Genomic DNA, 25,716 nt, shown 5'->3' with positions numbered 1-25,716 from the left:
CTCCACAATTACCTGAAGTATCTCATGCTTTTAAAGACATCGGACACTATAAGTAATTGTCAAAGACCAGTCTTCTCACTTGTTGTATCTCAACATAAACGCACAAAATAACAAACCTGTGAAAATTTGAACTCATTTTGGTCGTCGAAGTTGCGAGATAATAACAAGTAATTTGTTTATGCTGACAACTATTTTGAGTAATTACCAATAGTGTCCGCTGCCTTTAACGCAATTATTATGAGCTGACAGATTGTTATATATCGAACATGGCAGAATCCTTCCAGCTATGACATCCGGGGCCTTTATCAAGTTTAAATCCGGCCACAAGACAAGCTGGCACCACACTTTTAAACCCAAGGTGCTAAGCAAGAGAAGTACAATTGTAAGACGATTTGAAAGAATGTGTTAATTACTTGACCATTTTAAATCGTATTAAAAATTCGACTTGGCTAAACATCCTAATCAATAAATAGCTGCCCTATACGGCCGTTGTTGCAGGAGATTCTGTGTGTGTCCCCCCCCCCCCCGGACATCCCCCCCTTTCTCGTCAAGCAGAGCGCGCCCTCAACGTTTTGCCACTTATTTTTGAACTGGAGGGCGGAAACAACATGGCGGCGTACATGGAACGAACAACAACACAAAACCTCTCCGTAAAAATCGGCAAGTAATTTGGGTTTACAGAGTACAGTAGTTGAAGTTTTCTATATTAAAATTGCTTATTTAAAAGCCAAGCGCTTGCTCGTTGGTCAGAAAGAGGGGTTATGGGTGGATATGTGTCTACGGGAAGATTTTTTGGTGGAGGAAAAGCCAGTCCCAAAAAACGGAAGCGGGGACGGGATGACGATAGTGATGATGATAGTGAAGAAGACGAAATGATGAGAACACCGCAGAGGTTTGTGCCGTCTAGTTTTAAATTTGGGATTTAAATAGCTACCAAATTGAAAACCATGTTCGGTTTCTCCTGTTAGAACTTAATTAAAGTGTTATTTAACTTTCGGGAAAATATCCGCACCAACCAACCACACTTTTTTCCCCCCTTTTTTTTAACAGTTAAAAATTAAAGAGGAATTACTCACTCATTTTTTGTTTTGTTTTTAAATTAATTTCCCTTATTGAAAAAATCCCGTTTTCTGCCACCACAGTTTGAAGGGATTTCGGGATTTATCTTATTCCTTATTTTTTAATGGATGTTGGACTTTTTTTCTCTTCTTTAATAATACTTGTGATGTGAGAATTGGTCGGGAAAATGTACCATTTTACATTTTCCCGACCAATTCTCACATCACAAGTATTATTAAAGAAGAGAAAAAAAGTCCAACATCCATTAAAAAATAAGGAATAAGATAAATCCCGAAATCCCTTCAAACTGTGGTGGCAGAAAACGGGATTTTTTCAATAAGGGAAATTAATTTAAAAACAAAACAAAACGAAAAATAGATGTGTAAATTTAATTAGCAAAAATTAGTGTTGTTTGATTTCGAGATGCCAAATGAAAATTTGTAAATCAACCAAGTGTTTGACTCTGCAAAATTATGGACCGTAACTAACTGTAGACTACAGTGTAGTGTTAGTTGAAATTAAAATTTGTGTGAATTATAATCAAATTGTACTTTCAAAGTATCTTTCCAACTTACTTTAAATTCCATATAATAACAGCCCAGAACACCCCAATCCAAAGGCAATGTGTCCCTTTAAAGTTAAATTTGACTTCTTTGTTCTAAGAAATTGTGCAAACCTTATAAGTAACTTTTTAAAGACAGTGGACACTATTGGTAATTGTCAAAGACCAGTCTTCTCACTTGGTGTATCTCAACATATACATACAATAACCAACCTGTGAAAATTTGAACTCAATCAGTCGTCGAAGTTGCGAGATAATAATAAAAGAAAAAACACCCTTGTCACACGAAGTTGTGTGCTTTCAGATGCTTGATTTCGAGACCTCAAATTCGAAACTTACCAATAGTGTCCACTGCCTTTAACCTGTGTTTTTTTTGTATGATTCAGGAAGAAGCTAAAGTCTACCTCAAAGTACATCTATGACACACTGTTTGTCAATGGAGAGAACTCCGATATCACAATATTTGCTCTAGGAAAGGAATGGTACCTTCACAAGATCTACTTATGTCAGGTTGGTCTCATTGCCCAAAAGCACAGAGAACCACAACATGGGTGTCGTGGGTCATTTCTATGCTTGCATGCAAACTGCATACTGCAGCTCGAATATCTGGTCAATTACTTGATGGATTAAACTTTTGCAACGTTGGAAAAGAAAGTAACATTTTTGTGTTTGTGATTTTTTTTTTCCCCGGTGTAGTCAAGCTACTTTGCGAGTATGTTCAGTGGATCATGGAAGGAGTCCAACCTGAATGAAATTGTGATGAATATTCCGGACAATACCATTGATATCGGGGGTAAGAATGACCAAAATTCATTTTTGGTTTCACTCATTTTTGGTTTCACTAATTTCTCCTTGATGCAGGTCTACAAAAATGGGCCCAGGGCTCAATTTCATAGAGCTGCTTTTATAAGCAGAAATTCTGTTTTAAAAACATTTCTTCTTAGCAAAATTAAGCAAGATACCAACTACAGATAGTACATGTGAGATGCTATTTTGGCTGGTAGCCTCATCCTGGTAAGCACACTTTAATTTTGCTAAGCTACTTGTTGTGCTTGAGCAGCTCTTAAGCCCAGGATCCAATTTCATAGAGCTGCTTAAGCACAAAGCGTTTTGCTTACCAGAATAAGGTTACCAGCCAAACTACTAAATGTCACATGTACAATTGTTGACTGGTATCCTGCTCATTTCTGCTTAGCAGAAAATTGTTAAGCAATATTTTCACATGAGTTTCTCAAGGAGAGATGAGTGGAATAGTAAATCCATATTTTTTTCCCCATAGCTCTAGAGGTTGCCTTGGGATCGCTGTATCGAGACGACGTGATGTTGGAACCGGCTAAAGTGGTACCCATTCTTGCAGCTGCCTCCCTCCTACAACTGGTAAGTCTTTAAAGGCAAAGTAAACCTTTGGGTTTTTAAAACCGTTTGATTGTTAAATCGGATTTCAATGAAGATGTACACACTAAAACTAACCTATGAAAAATTCATTTTCAAATGTTTTTTTTTTTTTGAGATATTGCTTAAAATCCAGAGTGGGATGTCCACACAGGAAGAGTAATCCGTAATAGGAATAAACACTCTGAGAAGTGTAAGCTGACAGTAACGCAGCACAAATTAAAATTTGTGGCATATAAATAATTGAAATCTTTTTACACTACATCACTTTGAAGTGAAATGATTATCAAAATGCTTTACACTATCGAAAGCTTCTGCAGGCTTCCAACCACAATTTGTAACCAAATGTCTACCTTCCCTTTAAAGGGTGTATGTACTTTTTGTAGGACAAAAAACACAATGTCCACAGATTTACACTAAACTTACACAGTTTGAAGATAATGATAGTAGAAAGCTTCCTTGAAAATATTACTTGCTGAGGTGCTGTAGTTTTTGGGTAATGAGTAAAACAATGTCATGAAAATAATTTTCGTCTCATGAGACGAAAATTATTTTAAGCATTTACAAACATTTTTTTCATTACATTGTTTTATTCATTTCTCAAAAACTACAGCACCTCAGTAAATAATATTTGAGGGGAAGCTTTCCACTATCATTATCCTCAAACCCTGTAAGTTTAATGTAAATCTATGGACATATTGAAAAAGTACCCAAATCCTTTAAAACCAAAACATTTAATGTTATTATTCATTTTTTTAAAGGACGGACTTATATGCCAATGTGCTGACATCATGACTGACACAATAAGGTAATTTACATATCATGAGTATTCAGTTAGTAGCATGAATATTTGAAATAAAAAATTCAATGCTTGATTTCGAGACCTCAAATTCTAAATCTGAGGTCTCGAAATCAAACTCGTGGAAAATTACTTCTTTCTCAAAAGCTACGTCACTTCAGAGGGAGCCGTTTTTCAAAATGTTTTATACTATCAACCTCTCCCCATTACTCGTTACCAAGTAAGGTTTTATGATAATAATTATTTTGAGTAATTACCAATAGTGTCCACTGCCTTTAAAAAGTGAAAATTCTTAATAAATTTACAAGATTTTATCTGCTGTTTGTTCTCCCTATCACCCTGTAGCACTAAGACTGTTTGCTGTTACCACACCTCTGCCTCTGCCTATGGCCTGGAAGCAGTCACTAATAAGTAAGTAAATAATTATAATCAACACCCATTCCAGAAAGACGCTTCGGAATCGCGCTGAACCAAAGCGACATAATGCGCTAGAAGTCAAGAGACCCTTTAGTGTCGAACCTTGCAACCGCTATTAGCATTTTGTTTCGAGCTGCTTGTGGTTGCTATGGTCTCTAAAGGTGAATTACTTGATCTTTTTCAGTTGCGTCACCTGGCTGGAACAGAATCTGATGGACATGCAAAGGTCATCGCTACTTCGAGAGCTAAGGTTAGTTTCAAATTGTTTCATAGTTCAAGAAAAGAAACATGGCTCATCACCAAGCAAAGACAAAGTTGGCAAGAAGAAAAACAAACTACATGACCCTGGTGTAAAAAATTTCTAGCCCCTCCGAACAAAGATAGTCACAACCAACATAGTTGGTAAAGCACTAGCATATTAATCTGGAGTTGCAGGTTCAAGTAAATTTTTTAGTTGTCCAACACAAAGTTTGTTACATGAGATGGCTTTTTAAGTGTTTGGGTGTGATGCTGGTTTTAAAGTACTAAGTTTTGCCTTTTTCCCACCACTCTGTTTTGACAGCCTTGAGTTATTTGAGCAAGTCATCAGATCACCGGATCTCTTTGTGCTTCAAGTTGAGATGGATGTTTACTCTATGGTGAAAAAGGTAAACAAGAATTACAAATTTAACCAATCAAGAACATCCATCAGGTTTCAAATTTCCAAAGGGGACTAAGAAAAATGTTTTTGTTTTGAAACAGTCATACAATAAATATGCTCAAACTTTAGATTTTTTCTTTTTCAGTTTGTATTTCTGAAACTTGTGCCATCTTGGAATGGCAACTTCAAAAACCTGAGCAAAGATGCAGATGTCTTCTTCAGATCTTACAGTAAGTTTTTCCAAGTTGTTTTTAGCACTGAAATTCTTGTGGAGTTTCTTCCTCGCTTTGGTAAAAACAAAATTTCAGGGGTTTAAGAACTCATTGTTTTGATCAGAATGGTCTGCAGGTCATCCTTCCTCCATGCTCTGTGTTAGTTCCACCAACTCAATTACATCTCGGTTTGCGATCACCATTCTTCGCTTACGAGGCAAGCAAGCTGTGAAAGTGAAGGATGCCTAGTAACGTTGAGTTGAGAATTGTTACCCGACAACCTGTCCTGGAATAGTTTTGACAAGAATAATTGTTTCATCCAAATTTTCATGATTAGTCTTCGGTATTTCTTCCAGAGCCAGGAACATTCTTACAAACGGAGAGAGGACAGAAGTTTGAGTCATTATTCCAGGGAGTTCGTCTTCAGCACATCATCAACGACCTGTCAGCGAGTAAACACATTGAGAAGGATCACATCATGCACAAAGGTATGAAGACATCATGCTGAAAATGTTACATTTCAGCTTAGTGCGGAGTTGTAGCCTCAATCTTAAAAACGTAAAGTCTGTCCAAAGGGCATACAGCTCATTAGGCCGGTGTTTACATCAGGTTTCCTTGACATTAAATGACTATTTCTATTCCCCCCCATTATTACTACTGGGTGGAGAGAAGCAATTATGATAAAGTGCCTTGCTCAAGAACACACAAGTTTTGGTGGGAGGCCCACAGTTTGTCTTCACATAATGTCCGAGACAGTGCCTTCAATCTTCAATCCTTATTCAGCTATCAATAGCTATACTAGGATGGTGCAGAATTGACGTCACAGGCATAGTGCATAAGAAATAAGGTAAAGTTAAGGTGTCGCCAAGACAAAAAGACTGATAACAAAAGACGATAACTTAGGGTGCGTAAAAACTGAATGATGGATTGGAGGAGATGTGAGCCCACAGGTAGCCTCATCCCTCTAGTAGCTGGTAGGGCAGTTTCCTTGAAGGCTGCTATTCACAGTGGCTACTGGGAGCTGGTTCCATAGTCGGATGGATCGAGGGTAGAAGGAGCATTTGTATGGATGTGCCTGGTATGGTGAGGACACCTTGCAACTATCTTCCTGCTATGTTGTTTAATTATGATCTTTTAAGGAACGCGTTGCCTTGGATCGGACAAGTTGGGTCTTTGAAAAGTGTTTGAAACCGTTTGTTATGAAATGCATATGGTTAGAAAGATAATTTAAAAGTAGAATATAATGATCCACACAAATTTGCCTCGAAATTGCGTGGTTTTCCTTTTACCTCGTCGACTAACACCGTCGGCCATTAATGGGAGTCAAATATTTTACTCCCATAAATGGCCGACTGGTTAGTTTATAAAGTAAAAGGAAAACCACACAATTTCGAGGCAAATTTGTGTGGATCATTATATTCTACTTTTAAAACATCTTTCTAATCATATGCATTTCGTAGCAAACGGTTACAAACGCTTTTTAAAGACCAACTCAACCGATCCAAGGCAACGTGTTCCTTTAATGTTATTATATTGATCCATTTTTATTTATTTTTTGCCTTTTTCAGAATGGTTACTACCAGTGTATCAACTACAATGGCAAACAATGCTGTGCCTGGAGCAGGGCCAGAGCCAAGGGTTAGTTAACACAAAGAGATTGAAAAATATTTTCCTAAATTTTGATTGAAAAAGAAAATAATGCCCACCAAAAAGTGATTCTGACCCACAAGCCTTCTTACTCATCTGCTAAAGAGATGTAAAAGAGATTAAAAATTACTCGCATGATAACATTTTACATCCTTTCCCAATACTTCACATAATAAATAAGTACCTGTACGGTTTTGTTTTGTGTCAGTAAACTCAAATGCAGTGACACCCTCAACCAAATATTTACGCCTCATGAACGTTTTTTTTTCAGCATTCCCAAACCAGTAAGTACGAACCCGAGTTTGTCATAGGCAAAATCGGGTCTGCTTTTAAAAGGTGATTCACGTAATGTTTAATATTTTTTACCTTTTTTTAGTATGGAAATAAATGAATATTGATTGATTAATGGATGATTGATTGATGATGCCATTTTCAATTGAAACCATCAGCCCGACCGAAGAGACAGTGTCCCCTGAAGTCTTCGACCAGCAATCGTTACGATGCGGTAGGGTCATCGCAAGAGAAACAGACGTAAGATTTGGAGATTTATTTATTATAATGACAATTTCTACGCTGATTTATGTGAGCTAAAGTTGGTTACGAGGCCCATTTTCTTTTTATAACTATTCATTTGATTATATCATGAACAGTATTGCTGGCGTTGGACTGGATACAACTACGGAATGGACGTACTCTTCACATTTGCCAACAGGTCAGTGTCTTTCCCCAAATTTATAGCAGTCATCTTGTCGTTTCCAATTTCAAATGAGACGTGGTTTTACTCGTTGTACAGCACACAGTTCTCCGATGCACTAAAAGACATGCTTTATGCCAATGCACCCAGCTGAGAGCTCTGTGGTTTGACTGGCCAATTAAATGTTGAATAAGCAAACTTGCCGTTTTAGAAGGTTTTTAGTTCAATGTATTTAGTAAAGATGTGTAGTCCCATAAGCAGATAATCTCGACAAATTCCCTGCTAAGCAGAGATTAGCCAAGACCCATTCAAACATGATAAGTCACTGGGACGTTGAGTAACCTTTATTTGCTTGGAAAAGCGCCCTTCAATTTTAATTGTTCTGTTTTCATTTCAGATTACTGATATTTCGTCGTAACACCATCACACACCCAGTGGTAGCTAGCGTCAGTCTTCAAAACTCAAGGAATATTATGTTCAGGTAAAGCTGTATTCAAATCAAGTTGATCCTCTCTGTTGAGAGGTTTTGAACCACATGGGCGTGTGATTTCTCAAGATTTGCTCATGATTGCACGATTTTTTTCAAAACTTCCATGAGCCTTCAGAATTTCTGGTGATGCTCTCAGTTTGTAAAATCTCCCGAATTGCAACATCTGGAGGGTTTCGATGTGGCAAGAGATTCTGTCCCCCGTAGATTTTGTTCCCCCATATGGTGAACTGTGTACAAACTTCTTCCGATAGCTTATTTCCCTCATGTCCAGGGGAAAGATTTCCCTATAACACCAGCTGTCGATTTCACCAAACTAATCCTAACTTAGGATTAATCTTAGGACGTTAGGGCTAGTTAAGTTCCCTATCCAAAGACGTAGGACGCATTGAACCAATCCTTAGCTAGGACGGGTTATTCGTCCTATAAACTTTAGATCGGATAATCCTAGCATTTTGTGAAATTGACGACTGCTCTCAGAATTAGGGGGACCGAGACCCACCAGCCTTTATTTAGAATTTTTTTGCATTCGTAAAACTGGCCACTGGTTCTTTTCAGAACCACCACAGCTCATCTAGAGATTTATGAATATGGTGCTAGCGCTTTGCATCCTTTGGAAGAAATTCAGTTATTGTTATTATTGTTTGATTGATTGATTGCAGAGTGCGTGTAGTTTCCTACGATGGACAGGGGCATGTCATGTACCTGAAGAAGAGTGATCTCAAAGTGCTGAAACTCAATAAAGACGAGGTAAAAAAAAAATAGTATTGCTCTTTAGCCAGTCTACTTTATACTAGACAAAACATCTGTGAAAATACACAAAAGTCACAATGTACACATTCTTAAATAGTATGCATCACTGTGGAGTTTCTTTTGTTCCTTTGCTCAACATTTCCTCATAGACTTTCTCCAGAAGACGATTAGAGCATACTGATTGAAACGTCGAGTTGAAACCAACGATTCTTTTTAGAACCACCCCAACTCATTTAGAGATTATCATTACATGGGTTTACCGCAAACCTTTAAGCCCGGTTCATACTTCCTGCAAATGCGAATGCGATGCGAATTTGATGTGAATTTGACGTCACAGCCCCTCTTTCGCTGCGATATTCACAAGAGAGTTGAGCACAACTCAACGTAGTGCGAATTTTGCTGCGAATTTGTGACGCCACCATTCGTATCGCATTCGCATTCGCAGGAAGTATGAAACGGGCTGTACTGTACCTCATAGACTTTGTTTACAGAGTTTCTTGTGGAGCACTCCCCCCCCCCCCAGCCAGCCCCTAGAATTCCTCGATGGAGACCTTTTATTTTCCCTTTTTTGTTTTGTTCTCAGTCTCCCTGTAAGGTAGTGAATGTGGTACGCTCTCAACCAAACTTCCATTTTTTCAGACTATCTCAACTTCTAAAAACCGACCTGGCCACTCACTTACAATATTGACCTCCATGCACAGCGGGGAACACACCTCTTTTTTACCCTTTTATTTTGTAGTGATATAAAAACATAGAGTTATATATAAGAACTAGAGGGCGCACTGGGGATGCTTCTTGCACAAACGCGACGGGACCTCAAGATGACAAGCACGCCATTCTGTACGCGCGTCAAATATAAAATACACGTTTGAGTTTTTGAGGGTTTTTTATTGAACGCTCATGCGATGCTGTTTGTTCAACTTACAAAATGGCCGCACAAACACACGCTGTGAGATGGCTGTTTTGTCAACTTAGAAAATGACCGCCTGCCCGCATACCGGGGTGCGTAATAGGCCAGTGCGCCCTCTAGTTCTTATATATAACTCTATGCATAAAAACCAACAATCCTTTTCAACTTTGTTTCCGTCCAATCAGGAAGCAGTGGTGCTAACCGTTGATAGACACGCCCCTTTCCCAATGCGGATAAGTGTCAACATGTTATGCGCAACACCGCCCGGTAAGGAGGAATCAACGGAGGGTCTGCCCAACGCACCGGACGGGCCAAATATCAGAGAAGAGGAATTGTAAATGTAAGACGTAATAGTTTACTTTCTCAGGTTATGTACGGCACTGAATTTTTCATCCGATTAGGGAGAAGTTTTTGGGCCTTTACTTTTTTTTTTGGGGGGGGGGGGGAGAGGGAGGGGATGTAGTTTTTCAAATGTGTTGCAATCATTTTTTACTTCTCCATTGTTCAAAGTCCACCAAATGAGTTCATCTCTCAATATGTGGTTGTAATAAGTTCATGGAAATTTTTTCTAGTTTCAAACAAATGGCGATGAGAACGACTAAAAAAATTTGTATAAAATCTATTTATTTAATTTTTTCTCTTATGGGCCGGATGAACGAAGAAGTATTAAGAAGTGACTAGAAATTTGATTGTTTTGATTTAATATTATTGACAGCCAGTCGAGAACGAAAACATCCTCGTAAAAAAAATGTAGAGACCCTATTTTATCAGAACGAGGTCATCAGATGTTTTGGATGTTGACAAACTTTGCATTGGATGGGTTACCGTTGAATACAATGGCAATTTACACCATTTTTACGTGAGGTTAGAGATTTGTATTTTTTCCCTCCATTTACATTACGACTTTGTCTATAGGAAAATGAGTACCACAAAATTGAATTTGTCATTTTCCTTCCTCTTCAACGGAAGATTATAAGGAATTTGTTCAGGGTATTCACAAAATGCTTCAGAAAAGAATTGATTGAAACTTGCTTTAAAGGGAAGGTACACGTTTGGTAATTACTCTAAACAAATATTCACTTAAAAACTGACTTGGTAACGAGCATTGGAGAGCTGTTGATAGTATAAATTATTGTGGGAAACGACTCCCTCTGAAGTAACGTAGTTTTTGAGAAAGAGGTAATTTCTCACTGAAATAATAAAAGACTTCTAGCTAGAAGTCTTTTATTCCTATCTGAAAGCACACAAATTCGTCCAACAAGGGTGTTGTTTCTCTCATTATTTTCTCGCAACTTCGATGACCAACTGAGCCCAAATTTTCACAGGTTTGTTATTTTATGCTTATGTTGGGAAACATCAAGTGAGAAGACTGGTCTTTGGCAATTACCAAACGTGTACCTTCCCTTTAAAAGAGCCAAAAGAAGAGCCTTTTTTGTTTGAAAAGCCAAAGAACCCAAGTGGTTTGTCACAATTAGTTTTTTTATTGACTTAAACCATTTAAGAATTCTTTCAGGCTTCCGACCCTAGTTTTGATATGACGAGACAGCTCAATTTTGATTGTCAAAGTGTTTTTGTTTTATTGTAAGGAGTTCATGCAATATTTATTTGTACAAAAATAACATGTAAATAATTTGTAAATATTTTGTCTCCATGGGAATAAAAAGAACAATTATTTCAGAGGTTTTTCCCCACAAAACAAAAAACATCTGAATTTTGTTTATACAATTTTGTTGATATAAAAACAGTTATTTACATTATTCAATTGATGGTCACACTTATAAAATTTAAAGGCAGTGGACACTATTGGTAATTACTCAAAATAATTATTAGCATAAAACCTTTCTTGGTGACGAGTAATGGGGAGAGGTTGATAGTATAAAACATTGTGAGAATCGGCTCCCTCTGCAGTGACGTAGTTTTCGAGAAAGAAGTAATTTTCCACGAGTTTGATTTAGAGACCTCAGATTTAGAATTTAAGGTCTCGAAATCAAGCATCTGAAAGCACACAACTTAGTGTTTCTTTCATTATTATCTCGCAACTTCGATGACCAATTGAGCTCAAATTTCACAGATTCGTTATTTTGTGCCTATGTTGAGATACACCAAGTGAGAAGACTGGTCTTTGACAATTACCAATAGTGTCTCGTGTCTTTAAGGATCTTTGATAATCACTCAAGAAATTAACGACCATTTAAAACACACTTGGTAAGAAGCACTGCAGCTGTTGAGAAACGCTATTGAGAGTAACACTTCTCAGATTCAAATTTTGAGACATAAAAACTTGTCTCTTTTTACAAAACCACATAAATTGAAATGAAATATTTTTGAAAAAAGCTTCATACTATCGAAAGTTGCTGATGGCTTCTATCATTACCAAATGTTTTTATTGCCATTAATTTTAAAGGAACACGTTGCCTTGGATCGGTAGAGTTGGTCAAAACAAAAGCGTTTGTAACCATTTTTTATATAATGCATATGGTTGGAAAGATGTTTTAAAAGTAGAATACAATTATCCACACAAGTTTGCCTCGAAATTGCGTGGTTTTCCTTCTACTGTGCGAACTAACACGGTCGGCCATTTATGGGAGTCAAAATTTTGACCCCCATAAATGGCCGACGTGTTAGTCGACGAGGTTAAAGGAAAACCACGCAATTTCGAGGCATGTTTGTGTGGATCATTGTATTCTACTTTTGCAACATCTTTCTACCCATATGTATTTTATAAAAACGGTTACAAACGCTTTTCAAAGACCAACTCGACCAATCCAAGGCAACGTGTTCCTTTAAGAGTGAATACCAAAAATATGGTTACCCTTTAATGAGCCTAGTCCGTATTATTTTTCTTCCGAAAGAATTTTTTTAAATTCTGACTTTATTTTTAGGATAAAAAAAAACTGGAAAGTTAATGACCTCTTCATGCTTGCAATTTTTTTTTAACATATTCAGCAAAATTTTCCAATCTAGGATTTATCAAAACTGCTATACAAATAATAATACACAGAAATATCAGATTTTCACAATTTTTCACAAAATTATTATAAACACATGTTCTTATAATATTATCATAATACCGTCAATCAACTTTGTACAAAAACTCAGAAAGAATGTTTGATACATGGTGATCACTGCTGACTGTTAGCAGTTGTGATATTTAACACTGGGTTCAGACAGGCGCTCAAGGGTCACACCGAACGACTACAACAGTTGATCTTTCGACTTCAAGCATGTCCAGTCGCGGCTGAACTGTTTTCAGATGTCAAACTTTTCATGTACTTTAAATGGACACATTGTCTTGGATCGGGCGAGTTGGTCTTTGAAAAGCATTTGTTCCTGCTTGTTATAAAATGCATATGATTAGAAAGACGTTTTAAAAGTAGAATTTAATAATTCACACAAATATGCCTCAAAATTGCATGGTTTTACTTCACAAAATGGCTGACTTTTGTTAGTTCGCAAAGTAAAAGAAAAACCACACAATTTCCAGGCATATTTTGTGTGGATTATTATATTCTACTTTTAAAACATATTTATATGCCTTTCATCACAAACGGTTACAAACGCTTTTCATAGACCAACTCGCCCCGATCTGACTAAGGCAACATGTCCTTTTAATTCAATGGTTCGGTGCAACTCTGGAACGTCTGTCTGAACCGGGTGTTAGCCACTGTCTCATTCAGAACAGTGATACGCTCAGGTGAGCCATGTGAAGAGCACCCTCGACAGGTGATAGATATAACCTCATGGCGGTTGTGTGACCGACTTGCGTCTGACACCCGTCACCGCATTGGACATGGTTTTCTGCTTGAAGTGTTGCCAGTCGGTGTGGGCCTGCAAGTGCTTTTGTAGCGTCTCCTGCATCGGGTACGGCCGGACGATCTCCTTGAGGTGGCGGATCACAAACTGGTTGGCGTGCTCCAGGAAGAAACGTTTGCTGAGCATGACGACTTCGGCACCGCGGCTGACCAAGCTGAGACTGGGCTGCTTAGCGTCGGTGATTCCGGCCTCGGAGCAAAGGAACGGCAGTCCCTGGAATTCATGGAGAACGGAAGATCTGAGTAAGTTTCTTTTTGATCTTCCTAAAGTCAGTGTGTACTTTTGGCAACTACTCAGCAAGTTAATGACCATAAAAACTTCTGTTGAGTAGATATGTTTGGATACAAAAAGGAAGGATACTGGTCTTTGCAATTACCAAAAGTATACCCTGCCTTTAATACAAAGTTGAAACTCGTAGTTAAATTACATTATTTTGTTAAAAAAACAGGTCATCAAAAATTATTACAACCCTGCCTCCTTGTCGCACTCATCAATGTTCATCCTTTGCTTTTTCCTGTGTGCTTTTTCTGTCTCTGTTTTCATCTCTTTCTACTTGACTACGTTTGTTACACCAGTCTACCTGTTGATGTTAATTGTATTATCATTTGTGTTGTCAACAATTTTGTGCATTTGTACCATAGGTCGGTAAGCAGTTTGCCACAGGTAATTCTGCTCTCTCAAAACCTTAAGAAGTATTCCAAACTCAATACACCAACACCAATCTCTGGTTGTCGTATTATTTTTTTTGTCTGTGCAAAGGAAACAAAATCAAACCCTTGGTCCCTGTACCAAGACTTTCGCAGTCTGTTTGAGATACTTACAAATACGTCTTTAGAAAGCAGCATGTCAAGTTGAACAAAGACAACTTTCTTATCACCGTTCTGAGACTGGGGGTAGAAAGATACACAAAGATTACACTAAGTTAGTGTAGTCTGTTTGATATACTTACAAATACGTCTTTAGAAAGCAGCATGTCAAGTTGAACAAAGACAACTTTCTTATCACCGTTCTGAGACTGTGGGTAGAAAGATACACAAAGATTACAGTAAGTTAGTTGCAGTGTGTTGTGAGGGTGACTTGCGGGGGAAAAAGAAATGTGCAGGCCTGGAGGCCACGGCTGCTGTTGCCCCCCCCCCCCCCCGGCATCTTTGTCTTGGTGTCCCTTCAAAAATTTACCATGGACTTTAAGGTTTTCTAATGGAAGTTTCTTTGCAAAGCGAGAGTTTCCAAGCTTAAAAGAGTCTCAGAGCTCTTTAGTTTTCACCATTTATTTCCAGGCAGATTTTTGATTTGGAGACCCATAAAAAAGTTGTTCAAAATATTTGAAAAAGAAAGTGTGAGATGGATGCCATACCAGCCTAATCGCAAAGTCCGTTCCAGCTCAGACAGAAGGATTCTCACAAAACCGCAATACTCTTCATCTTCCAAGTGTTTTTATGCAGCTGCTCCAAACCTTTGGAGCAATCTAATTGTTATTATTACCTTGGTGTCATCAAATGATGGAACTTTCAAACCACTCGTGTCTAGTGGATTAACTGATGACCTACGTCTCCCATTGTCTATCTTTGGTGCTGTAACAATACAAAAAAAAAGGGGGAAAAAATACTTTGCTGTTAAAAATGTTTGAAGAACATGTAACCTTCTGTTGGCCTGGCACCTGTCCGATGTCCGGATACCCTGCAGGACATCGGCCAGACATCAATTGATTTATTGGCAATGAGTTTGCAATGCGAATCGCCGCACCAGGTTTTAAGTCCAAAGTAAAAATTAACATGATGCCCGCCAGATTCCACAACGGTACTTGACAGCCGCAAGGAAATTTGTAGTGCCCGAGCTGAAAATTCCTAGAAACATGTCGCAAACTACTTGCAAGCTAATTGTGACTTAACTAGGGCCGGGTATTAGCAACTCTCTCAGACCCACCACAGTAAATCTTTGAATATTGAACAGCTACTTACCAACATTGAGCCCATTGGGTGCAAACTTCTCGTTCATGTTTGGATCGAGGCAGGTACTACTCCGACGCTGGATGGGTCTCGTCTCGGATAACTCCTTTATAACCTGACAAGACCCCTAGTAAAAGCAATGAGTAAGATTTAGATTAGGGCACCAGCTGTGACAATGTTAACAGCTTAGTATTTTGGCTGGTAATCCAATCTTGATTATGTGCAAGACAAATTTCTGCGCTTACCAGCTTTCGGCCTTGGTCATCTTCCATCAAGTTTCTGCAAAGTTCTTAATTTAATTTTTATTCTGCAAAGTTTCAAATTGTTCTCATATTTGCTTTTGAATTTGTGCGTAGATATTGACAAAATAGTTGGACTGCCGACTTCAGGGATAGATGGCTCAGTTGTTTGAGTGCTGGCACTTTTCTGGGAGTTGCATGTTCATGCATCCCTCTCTAGTACAATTTTCTGTTTTTAACCCCAAATAATTTTGTGTAAATAGTTTGAACTTACCGACTTGACGATATAGATCCAGTCTGAGTTGTTGCTGTCTTTTGTTATGACTGCACCCCGTCTGAGAATTATATTAAGATTATTATAATATTATTATTATTATTTGAATAATAATTTGTTGATATAATTAGTTTAATTGTGAGCAAGATACTTAATAGTAATTGCTTTGTCCTTTAGATGGGACGCTAAGCCGTAGGTCTTGTGTTCAAAGAATGGTATTGCACGGGAAAGAACCCAGAACACTTATTGTGGAAGAGTAAAGGGTTAATCGCTGTGTTTCTGGATCACACAGCAAGCACCTTTGTTTACAGGTTTCCTCAGGCTTGCGAGCTACGGTGATTAAAGCCATTGGACACTTTCGGTAAACAGTTTGTCCAAAGGCCCACACTTCGTGTATCACAACTTATAATATAAAATAACAAACCTGTGAAAATTTAGGCTCAATCGGTCATCAGAGTCGGGAGAAAATAACGGGAAAACCAACCCTTGATTTCGCACGTTTCCACATCATGACATGTGTTTAAAATAAATCTGTTATTTTCAATATCAAGAATTGATAATTGTTTTGATGTTTTCTCAAAAAGTAAAGCATTTCATGGAATAATATTTCAAGGGAAGTCTTTCACCATTACCTTCTGTAAACCCTGTAAGTTATTTGTAAATCTGTGAACTTTAAAAAAATGTTCTGTTCCGAAAGTGTCCAATGGCTTCAAGTTCACTTGTGAAGCATCCTTGGTTTCACTACCAGAAATATACAATAATAACAAAAAACTGGCATAATTAAGGGAAAGCATTGCCTTCGATTGGCTAATTAATTATACCTACTTGAAAAAGTGGAAGAGTCCCATTTGTGGATGTTCATTCAGTTTGCGCACTGGCCATCCCTTTAGCAAAGGCAATAACCTAAAACAAAAACAAAAAGTTCATCAAACACAAGGCGTTAAAGCCCTATGTTGGCAGTTAACTGTTGAACGGCTTCTGACTGGCACCCCTGATCAAAGATATTGACAAAATAGGGACAAACTAGCCAACATAGGGCTAGATAGCTCAGTTGGTAGAGCGCCGGCACGTTAATCCGGAGGTCGTTGGTTCGAATCCCACTCTAGTCAATTCTTTGTTCAACCCCAAAAATCATTTCAAAAATTTACACAGTCAGTTTCCCTGGTGGTTTATATTGAATTGATTTATTTGATATAATAATAATAACAATAGTGGCTTCTTATATAGCGCTGTTCGTCATACAGCGCATCATGGCGCTTACCCCTGGTCACTGGGTCTTAAAATCATTCCTTAAACCATTTCAGCTCCCTGGGGAGTATACAGCCTGTGCCGCCAAATATGTAGCGCAATCAAAGCTAATCAATCACGAGAACCAACTCTGCCCTCACAGGTACCCATTTACCTCAAAGACTATAACTTTGCTATCACCAATTGATTTTGCAGACCAAAGACTACCTGGAGCATGACTGTGATATACAGAGCTGGAAGAGAGAGGAACTACATAGCGAGAGGCACAAGACAAGGCAAAGAGAATGAAGACGATTTAGTAAGTTCCCTCAGTGTAAGGATGTGTCTGAAATGGCGTCTTCAGCTACAGCTACAACTAGAGTGTCATGGCCGAGTGGTTAAGAGCATCGAATTCCAGTTCTGGTGCTAATTCACCGGAGTGTGGGTTCGAATCCCGGTCGTGACACTTGTGTCCTTGAGGAAGATACTTTACTATAGTTGCTTCTCTTCACCCAGGGGTATAAATGGGTACCTGCGAGGGTAGAGGTTGATATTGTGAATGAAAAAGCCTTTGGAGCGATATAAACTGTTGCCCAGGTTGTATACTCCCAAGGGAGCTGAGGAACATTAAAAAAGGGATGTTATTGGCCCTATGACCAACCGTCGATTTCACAAAACTCTTCCTAACTTAAGACTAATCTTAGGACTTAGGACGAGTCCCAACCCTGCACTGTAGCATGCAGACCTTAAGACTAATCCTAAGTTAAGACGAGTTACTCATCCTAACTCGAGATAAGACGAGTCCTAACTCTTTGTGAAATCAACCCCTGGGCACTCGTGTAAAGAGCATTGATACGGTTATTGTGAAATGCGCTGTATAAGAATTGGTTGTTAGATTGCATGTGTCTGCCTATTTTCCAATACTGGCAGACGCGCTTATCTAGCCTTAGCTGTAGCCGAAATCGCCGTTTCAAACTAGGCCTGGCAGTGTCACTGTGGTCCAGTGGTTAGACTGCATTTAGAAAGTTGTGGGTTCGAATCCTTACCAAGCTAACCACTGATTTCACAATGACTTAAATAAGTATTGTCTTCTAGTTACTCAATCACAATTTCTTGGTTCTTTGAACCTCATAATAATCAAAGACGTTAAACCAATGTGTGTATGAGAGTAGTTGGCTGTTGCCAGCTTGGTGTTTATATCCCCTTGTTCGAGTTTGCTGAGTTCCCTTCTTGGGAAGGGCAATAAGAGACACTTTTTCAAAGCTTATACGGCTCTGGAAGTAAGTTCTGCTTCTTACCTCAAGAATTTGATGTGCTCCATTTCCTTGCCGTGATCTCCATCTCCCATGAACATATCAAAGAAATCCTGCCATGAAGGAGTAAGATGAAATGAAAGATCAAGAGTTCTGCTTGTTTGATACTTTAAGCCTGTTTAACACTACTCCATTCCCTGGGGGAATAACAGCCAACCCGTTCACACTTGGAATGCTTTACCCCTGGATGCCAGAAAATCTTTCAACTGAGGGAAGAAGTGCAAAGGAACCTCTTCTTCAATTGATCTCACTGACTGCTAAAGTATAGGGATGAGAAAGTTCAGAAACTTTTGCCAAGTCTAGGCACCAACCTACCTCCATTTCAATAGCAATAAGCTCACAAGGCACCTCAGCAGTGATGGTGCTCGTCCGTTTGATATTGTGGAGCAATTCTGGCTCTCCGAAGCATTCGCCTTTGCGGAGGATCTGTATCACTTTGGTACAAGGCTCCTTGGTGATGCGGTCTGCATCTGAACGTGTCACAACAGCTGGAGGAAGCAACAATTTTTTTGTTTGTATTGCAAATATAAGAGGGAAGATGGTGTAATGGGTAGAGTCGGGTCGTGGCTGATCGGTCTAGGGCAGTGGACTTAGGTTCTGATGGCCTAATCACTCTTCAGAGTTGGGGGTTTGATTCCCTTTCATAGCTGCATGCTTTCATAACACAATTAACCATAAATTGCTTCTCTTGACCCAGATGTATAAATGGAACCTACGCAGGCTGAGATGGATTTATGTTGGATTGTTTAAAGCAGCTTGAGGTTGATCTAATCAGATCTAATGAAAAGTTCTTACCCGATCCAGTAATCAAGAAATAGAAGATCTCTGCCTTTTGACCTTGACGGATAATAACTCTCTTTGCTGGTATGCTGCAAGAGAAAATGAAACCAACGTTAAACCAAGGGGTTTTGGAACATAAGTGTGTTGGAACACGTGTCAGAACATAGAGGTGCGGGAACATAGGGGTCTTGGAACTTGGGACTGCCAAGTTATAGGTGTGCCAGATTATAGGGGTGTCGGAACATGAGGCCTTTTTCACACTACTGGGGCCCAACAGACGTCCTTTTCATACTATGAGGGCTTTACCCCCGGTCTGCCCCTGCAAATGGGCAAACCACGGGGAATAGCCGCCCCTGCTCTGTAGTAGGAATAAGCGATAAAACCCTGGGGTATTCTTGAAACATGCAGCCGGAACTGTGTGGAATAGGGACCTAGGCGGGAACAGTGTGAAAGAGGACCTCCCCTGGGCTGTATTCACCGGTGATAAGAAATATGGTGTGAAGAGGGCTAAAGGGGTGTCGGGACATAGGGGTGTAACCTACTTGTAGAAGAACGCAACACGGACAAGTTTCTCTTGGATGTGAAGAGGGTACTCTGCAAATGAGGAGATTGACTGGAGACCGTGCAGAGCCTGAGAGGGGAAAAATTTCAGATAGCATTGTTTAGTGAAATTGTGCATAAAAGATGCAGTTTTTTTCGTACTGGAAATGGAAATGACTTCATCCTCACCAATTTGAGCTGAGATGGCTTGCGGTCCTCGGGCTCTATGCTGAGAAAGTTCTTCACGTCTTGTGTGATGCGGGTCTGAGAAATTAAGAAAAGCAAATGAAGATATTTTGTTAACTATTTAAGTGCGTGACCTACTCGTTTGAGACAGGACATTTTGCTAACCAGTTTTGAACTATAAGCACAAATTAGCAGTATACCCCTTGTACACCTGGTTAAGAGAAGCAATATATGGTTCAGTATCTTTGATTTGAGAGCACCTCACCTCTCGTTTTGCTCGGAAGTATTTCTTATCGAAAGTGAGTTGCTCGATTGTTCCAGTGCCATCTGTCCCTGAGGAGTGGGAGTTAAACGAGAGGATCTGGTCTTCCTCTTCGACATCGGCCGTCGCTCTGTGAATCAAATAAACAAACAAAAATCAAAGTATTGCATATGGGCATTTCAGTCATTCTATTTCATTTGTAGGCATTCAAGACCGTACTTTGACCATTCTTTAGTTGAATTTATACTACCTGTTTCAGGCCCGCATGCTTTGTTATTGAAAGGGCAAGGGCACCAAGGCATTTTCTCCTAAGTTGGTTAAGGGCACCCTAATGAGGAAATTGTACGTTTCTACTGGAGCATTTCAAGGGCACCAAGGCAATGAGCAGAGGACATGGAGGCAGTCGCCTTCTTTGCCTTCGTGAAAGAACAGGCCTGCTATTTACATTTGATAAAATGGAATGGTTGACCAGCTCTTGCTGCTGGGGTGCTGCTTTTACAAAATTGAATGAGTCTTACGGCCTTGTGAAATTTAATTATCTTGTTTTGACCAGTGAATGCCAAACTGTTGGAATTGTAATTAGAGACCTACTCCTTTTGACTGTTGGATGTTGGTTCAACAGAGCATACATTTTCAAACGAAATTGAGCCGGTGTTAAAGGCAGTGGACACTATTGGTAATTACTCAAAATAATTATTAGCCTAAAACCTTTCTTGGTAACGAGTAACGGGGAGCTGTTGATAGTATAAAACATTGTGAGAAACTGCTCCCTCTGAAGTGAAGTTTACGAGAAAGAAGTAATTTTCCACGAATTTGATTTCGAGACTTTTTTTTGTATTATTGGCCGTGAAAACCTATAGGGGGCCTATTAGACATATGGCGCTCTACAAAGAACACAGCGCCTAGCAATCAACAACAGGTTTTAAACAGGAGTAACAAAATAAAACACATTTCAACAAATCACAAGCTGGGAAAAGGGTGAGTTTTAAACTGGCGCTGGAAGGTCGCAGTAGATGCTATTTCCCTGATAACACACGGCAGCTTGTTCCACAATTCAGGAGCAACAACAACATGAACTGTTGTTGCGTACAATTAAAACATGAAATTACCCGTGCCATATTATTTATGGTGCCTTATTTCTTATATGGCCAATAAATAGGGCCATTCCACTTTGTATCCTTGAAACTTTACCCTATTGCGGCTAATCATTTTATGTATTTTTCCGAATGGAAACATCTCTAGTGTTTTTGTCCTTCAAAAGGAAGAACAAAGCTTTTGTTTTACGGGGAGATGTCACCAATTATATTGCAAGCAACCTAACAACCAAAATAACTATGGTATAAATGCAAACAAAAAATTGTTAATGGCCTGACGTTTCGACCCTAGCAGAATCTTTCTAATAATCTTCTGTGAAGTCATTTTCTAAAAGTCACCTCAAAGTTTCTGAACCGCAACTGAAAACGTTAGCCTCGCACCAACAGCCACAACTAACGCCCTTTGTCCATCCCTGTTTGACTGTTATCAAAGAATTAACGAACCCTTGCGTGCACTCTAAAATCACCACCAGAACAATTTACAAAACAGGACAAAGAATTCCTCCTCTATCACCAGTAAGCATGCCTTACACCTTGGTGAAAACATACAAGTGTTGGGGACTGAGAAGAATGTGTTCCATCGACCTGGCGGTCTTTAGAATTTTTCTCAAGCAAGTGGCTAAAGTAAAGTTGTCAACAAAAAAGTCACAACACACAAAAAGAAACTCTGCGAGAAGTCATTACTGTTATTGTCGCCTGAATCTCACACTTGGTTCAGAAAAACGGAAGTATTCGGCCTGCGAAATTGATTTGGAGATTCTAAAGTCAGTTCGGGTTTTCACACACAAACAGTTTGACGTTCTTAAAGGGGGTATACCTGTGGTAATTACTCCAAAACTGTTTGACCATGTAAACTTACCTGGTAAATAGCACTGGAAAGCTATTGGTATTAAAAAACAACATTTTTAGAAGTGGCCCCCTTTGAAGCAACTTATAGTTTTAGCATTAGAGACAGACTCTGAGGTAAATTTTCAACCAAAAGTTTGAATCCGAGAAAGGCTTCAGGCATGAAACCTTTCTCATGCATCTAAAACACACAATTTTGTGCAATGTGTTTTTTCTTTCTTTATATCTTGCAACTACGATGACCAATTGAGCCCAAATCTCCTTAGGTTTGTTATTGTATGCATATGTTGGGATACACCAAGTGAGGATACTGGGACCAATTTTATAGCGCTGCTAAGCACACAAATTTGCTTAGCATGACATTTTGGCCCCGATAAAAACAGAATTACCAACCAAATTTCCACGTGGTTTTCTCAGGATATGAGCAAACAACAGCTGAATACCAGTAACAAGCAATTTGCAATAAATGGAAATATGGTTGGTAATCCTGTTTTTATCAAGGAAGAAATTTCATGCTAAGCAGAATTTTAGCGCTATGAAATTGGGCCCTGGTCTTTGACAATTATTACCAAAATTATACCCTTCTCGATTTGTCTTCTTTGTTTTCAAAGTAAAACCATCGATATAAAACATGGCTCACCAAAACCAGACATCAGTCAGTCATTTGGAGCAAGCTCATACCTGCATTCCCACTCACGAACACAATCTTTTAAACAAGGTACATTTGCAAGAGTGTCCATGAAAAATGTTGATTTTGCCAGAAGCCAACAAAATGTTGAAGTATTTACTTGGGCTTTCGAGTGGCCTTCCAGCGTACTTACAGTCCAGATGGGATATATACACCGACGCATAAACATGCAAATGAGAGGTTTCTGCAAGCACAGATTAACATTTTGCTTAGTGGATATACGCATACCAGCCAAAACCAACAGTATTCTGCATTTGGTATGACTGGTGCCCGTCTTATTTGCGCTTATGTGAAACTTGTTTCTGCCATCGATAACTTTGATTTGTTTGCCTTGCTTGTCGAGTAGTGCTTGATCGATTTGTAATGAGTGCAATAATATGTATAATGACGTCCCAACTCCACCTTAGAATTCTATAAATATAACACTCCAAGATTTTCTTCCGTGCAGAGGCAAGCAGAGGAAGAAAGACTGCGACAATTCAAACGAAGACTTAACACGAAACACTGAACATTTTGTTGTGTGAATATAGCCCGATGCCTTGGTGGTGAAGGAGTACTTTTATGGCTTCGCAGTAACCATGACTACTAAATACAAGTTCTCCTTTATTAAGATAACAAGTTACGTTTTAATTTATTCATTCCATTTCAGCTATTCTGTTTGTGAGGCCAGTGCCTATCATAAATTGAACTTAGAAGCAAATGGAGACAAGGCACTGAAGGAAGTTTCAGATTTAGATGTGGGAAAACCTCAGACTATTATTCCAAGAAAAAAAAACACTGTGAGTATAGGGACTGAAAACCCAAGTATTAAAATGCTCCAGCGGGATTCAAGGGTCATGTGGAAGGCGAGGAAAGATCACTACAAACTAACTAGGGATGTGTACAAAATGTCAAATTCAAAATAATGTCCTCGTCAGTTGAGCGAAACTGACTTTTTAGATTTAATTAGCGCTTTGACACAAAACTCATACACACGGGGCAATTTGCAATGCAGAGCACGTGCAGTGCATTTATTTCAAACGGACGGTTTGAAACTCGTTGGCCGGCGTTTTCGAACCACGGCTAAGATTTGTCCTCTGTCGAACCCCTTATAATTATAACGCACTTCACCAACCGATCAAATCACAAAATATGCAAAGTGTGAAGGCATAAATTAAAGCTTGTATTTAAACAAATAAAACTTTCATCATTCATTTATAATAGTATAATAAAGTGAACTTACTTGTTGAGTGTAATTTGCATGATGATCATGCGCACTGCCCGGATGAACTTCCACCGTGCCTGAAAGGAAAACAAATTAATTGAAAAATGCGTCTAAAAACTTTGATTTATTGCTCCATGGTCGTTTGCAAATTGCTTACCAAGCAACATTATTACCGATTGTGGGCCTATCAATGAAAAACGATTTTGACCTCATACCTCAGCGTATTAATTCTCAAGTAAAAAACAAAAACACAAAAGCACAACTAAAGTGATAGGTAAGCAACCTGAGAGAAGGCCTATGATTTGACAAACTAACAACAGTTGAAATCGTGAAATGGTCGCTATAAAGTCTGGCCTAGAGCAAGGTCTGAGTTTCGTTATAGCCCCTTGTCACATACGAAGCAATTTACAAGCAACAATCTCCTAAGAGAAAGTGCAATGCACATTTTCATGCTCACACTATTCTGGGAAACGTAAGACACTGTTTGCAAACATATGACTCATGTCTACCAAGCCAAGAAGTGGTCGTGCAGCATGACACTGCAGTTGATTGCCTCCAAGTTGTCTATAAAACTTACTTGCCTCGTGTGACGGGGCCCTTTAAAGCCATTGGACACTTTCGGAACAGAACCCAAAAAAAGTTAACAGATTTACAAATAACCTACAGGGTTTACAGAAGGTAATGGTGAAAGACTTCTCTTGAAAATGAGTCCATGAAATGCTTTACTTTTTGAGAAAACATTAAAACAGTATCAATTCTCGATATCGAGAATTACGGAATTATTTTAAACTCATGACGCGGCGAAGCGTGCGGAAACAAGGGTGGGTTTTCTAGTTATTTTCTCCCGAATCCGATGACCGATTGAGCCTAAATTTTTACAGGTTTGTTAATATATAAGTTGTGATACACGAAGTGTGGGCCTTGGACAATACTGTTTACCGAAAGTGTCCAATGGCTTTAAGAATTTGGCATGGAAAACTTACTTGTTTAGGCGTCATCATCGTTCACTGTTGGTTTCTAACGCAAGCCGTTTTTTATGGAGAGATATTATGATTTGGTACAAGTCCACAACAGAAGTTTCGTCCACAAGGGTTCGTCCTTTGGGCGTAGTCTGTCCGATGGCTCGCGCGGCCTACTTAGATTTCAACAGTCACTATTTGGGCTAGCTTCTTGTTCAATTCATATTTAGTATTTAGTATTCCAAGATCTTAGCACAAGGTCCGGTTTTACTCCAGTTATTTTGTAGTACTTCCTGAAAGTTTGCATGACATCATCAGCACGTCGCCCGGAGTTCTCTTTACTCTAAGCCAGGCTAGCAACTGAACAACTCTTCGGAATTAGCTTTGTTCCTCAACTGAGTTCATAGACGCGTAAAATTGAATATTTTCCATCACTGAAGATGAACAATAAATATCCAAGACTTTCCTCTCTCACAGAAACAAAATCCTCCTAATTTTCCCTCTAGAACGCAGGGATAACTATCCCAATTATACCATCACCTCACAAACTCAGACCGGGGTGCGAAAGCGCTCCTGTCGGTCAACTGGATTGATTGAACTGGTGGACATCGCAAACACAAAGGTCTTCACGGGGCGTATATATTGTTCCGTGTTTTTAGACGACCAGTCGTCATTACGCAACCTGTAACCGGATTGGGACACAACAGAATGCCCTGCGGGCCTAAATCAGTACTCTTTGTTAATGGGCTGACAGTTTATTAAAACCCTGATAG

At 39.1% G+C, this 25,716-nt stretch overlaps 2 protein-coding genes across 2 annotated transcripts; one reads left to right on the top strand and one right to left on the bottom strand.

Moving 5' to 3' along the window:
- Positions 1–616: 616 nt before the first annotated feature.
- LOC139953263 (germ cell-less protein-like 1) lies at positions 617–11,973 on the top strand. The gene is made up of 16 exons (XM_071952737.1): positions 617–892; positions 2,008–2,131; positions 2,318–2,414; positions 2,901–2,998; positions 3,775–3,821; positions 4,158–4,223; positions 4,414–4,479; positions 4,792–4,876; positions 5,015–5,099; positions 5,438–5,569; positions 6,650–6,719; positions 7,178–7,259; positions 7,379–7,440; positions 7,820–7,903; positions 8,572–8,659; positions 9,758–11,973. The coding sequence occupies exons 1-16, from the start codon at positions 762–764 to the stop codon at positions 9,908–9,910; spliced, it is 1,470 nt and encodes a 489-aa protein (XP_071808838.1). The 5' UTR covers positions 617–761; the 3' UTR covers positions 9,911–11,973.
- A 452-nt stretch (positions 11,974–12,425) lies between these two features.
- Positions 12,426–25,566, bottom strand: LOC139953068 (uncharacterized). Its single transcript, XM_071952466.1, has 14 exons — positions 24,968–25,566; positions 24,003–24,061; positions 20,156–20,282; positions 19,894–19,968; positions 19,707–19,795; positions 19,180–19,253; positions 18,700–18,872; positions 18,370–18,437; positions 16,670–16,747; positions 15,845–15,905; positions 15,344–15,458; positions 14,868–14,956; positions 14,335–14,400; positions 12,426–13,598 (listed from the first exon to the last, which is right to left on the bottom strand). The coding sequence occupies exons 1-14, from the start codon at positions 24,983–24,985 to the stop codon at positions 13,311–13,313; spliced, it is 1,380 nt and encodes a 459-aa protein (XP_071808567.1). The 5' UTR covers positions 24,986–25,566; the 3' UTR covers positions 12,426–13,310.
- Between the last annotated feature and the right edge of the window lie 150 nt (positions 25,567–25,716).

This window comes from Asterias amurensis, chromosome 21, assembly GCF_032118995.1.
Source record: "Asterias amurensis chromosome 21, ASM3211899v1".
Taxonomy (NCBI): Eukaryota; Metazoa; Echinodermata; class Asteroidea; order Forcipulatida; family Asteriidae; genus Asterias; species Asterias amurensis.
The sequence above is the reverse complement of the archived record's forward strand: the minus strand, read 5'-3'. Positions and strand labels throughout refer to the sequence as shown.

Bases quoted from the DNA above. Each gene is read 5' to 3' on its own strand.
- LOC139953263 (XM_071952737.1), top strand. From the start codon at position 762: ATGGGTGGATATGTGTCTACGGGAAGATTTTTTGGTGGAGGAAAAGCC. The intron at 2,999-3,774 runs GTAAGTCTTTAA...ATTTTTTTAAAG, and splicing joins CTGCCTCCCTCCTACAACTG to GACGGACTTATATGCCAATG. The intron at 8,660-9,757 runs GTAAAAAAAAAA...CCGTCCAATCAG, and splicing joins TGAAACTCAATAAAGACGAG to GAAGCAGTGGTGCTAACCGT.
- LOC139953068 (XM_071952466.1), bottom strand. The intron at 19,254-19,706 runs GTAGGTTACACC...TTTCTCTTGCAG, and splicing joins CGTGTTGCGTTCTTCTACAA to CATACCAGCAAAGAGAGTTA. The intron at 18,873-19,179 runs GTAAGAACTTTT...TGCTTCCTCCAG, and splicing joins TTTCTTGATTACTGGATCGG to CTGTTGTGACACGTTCAGAT.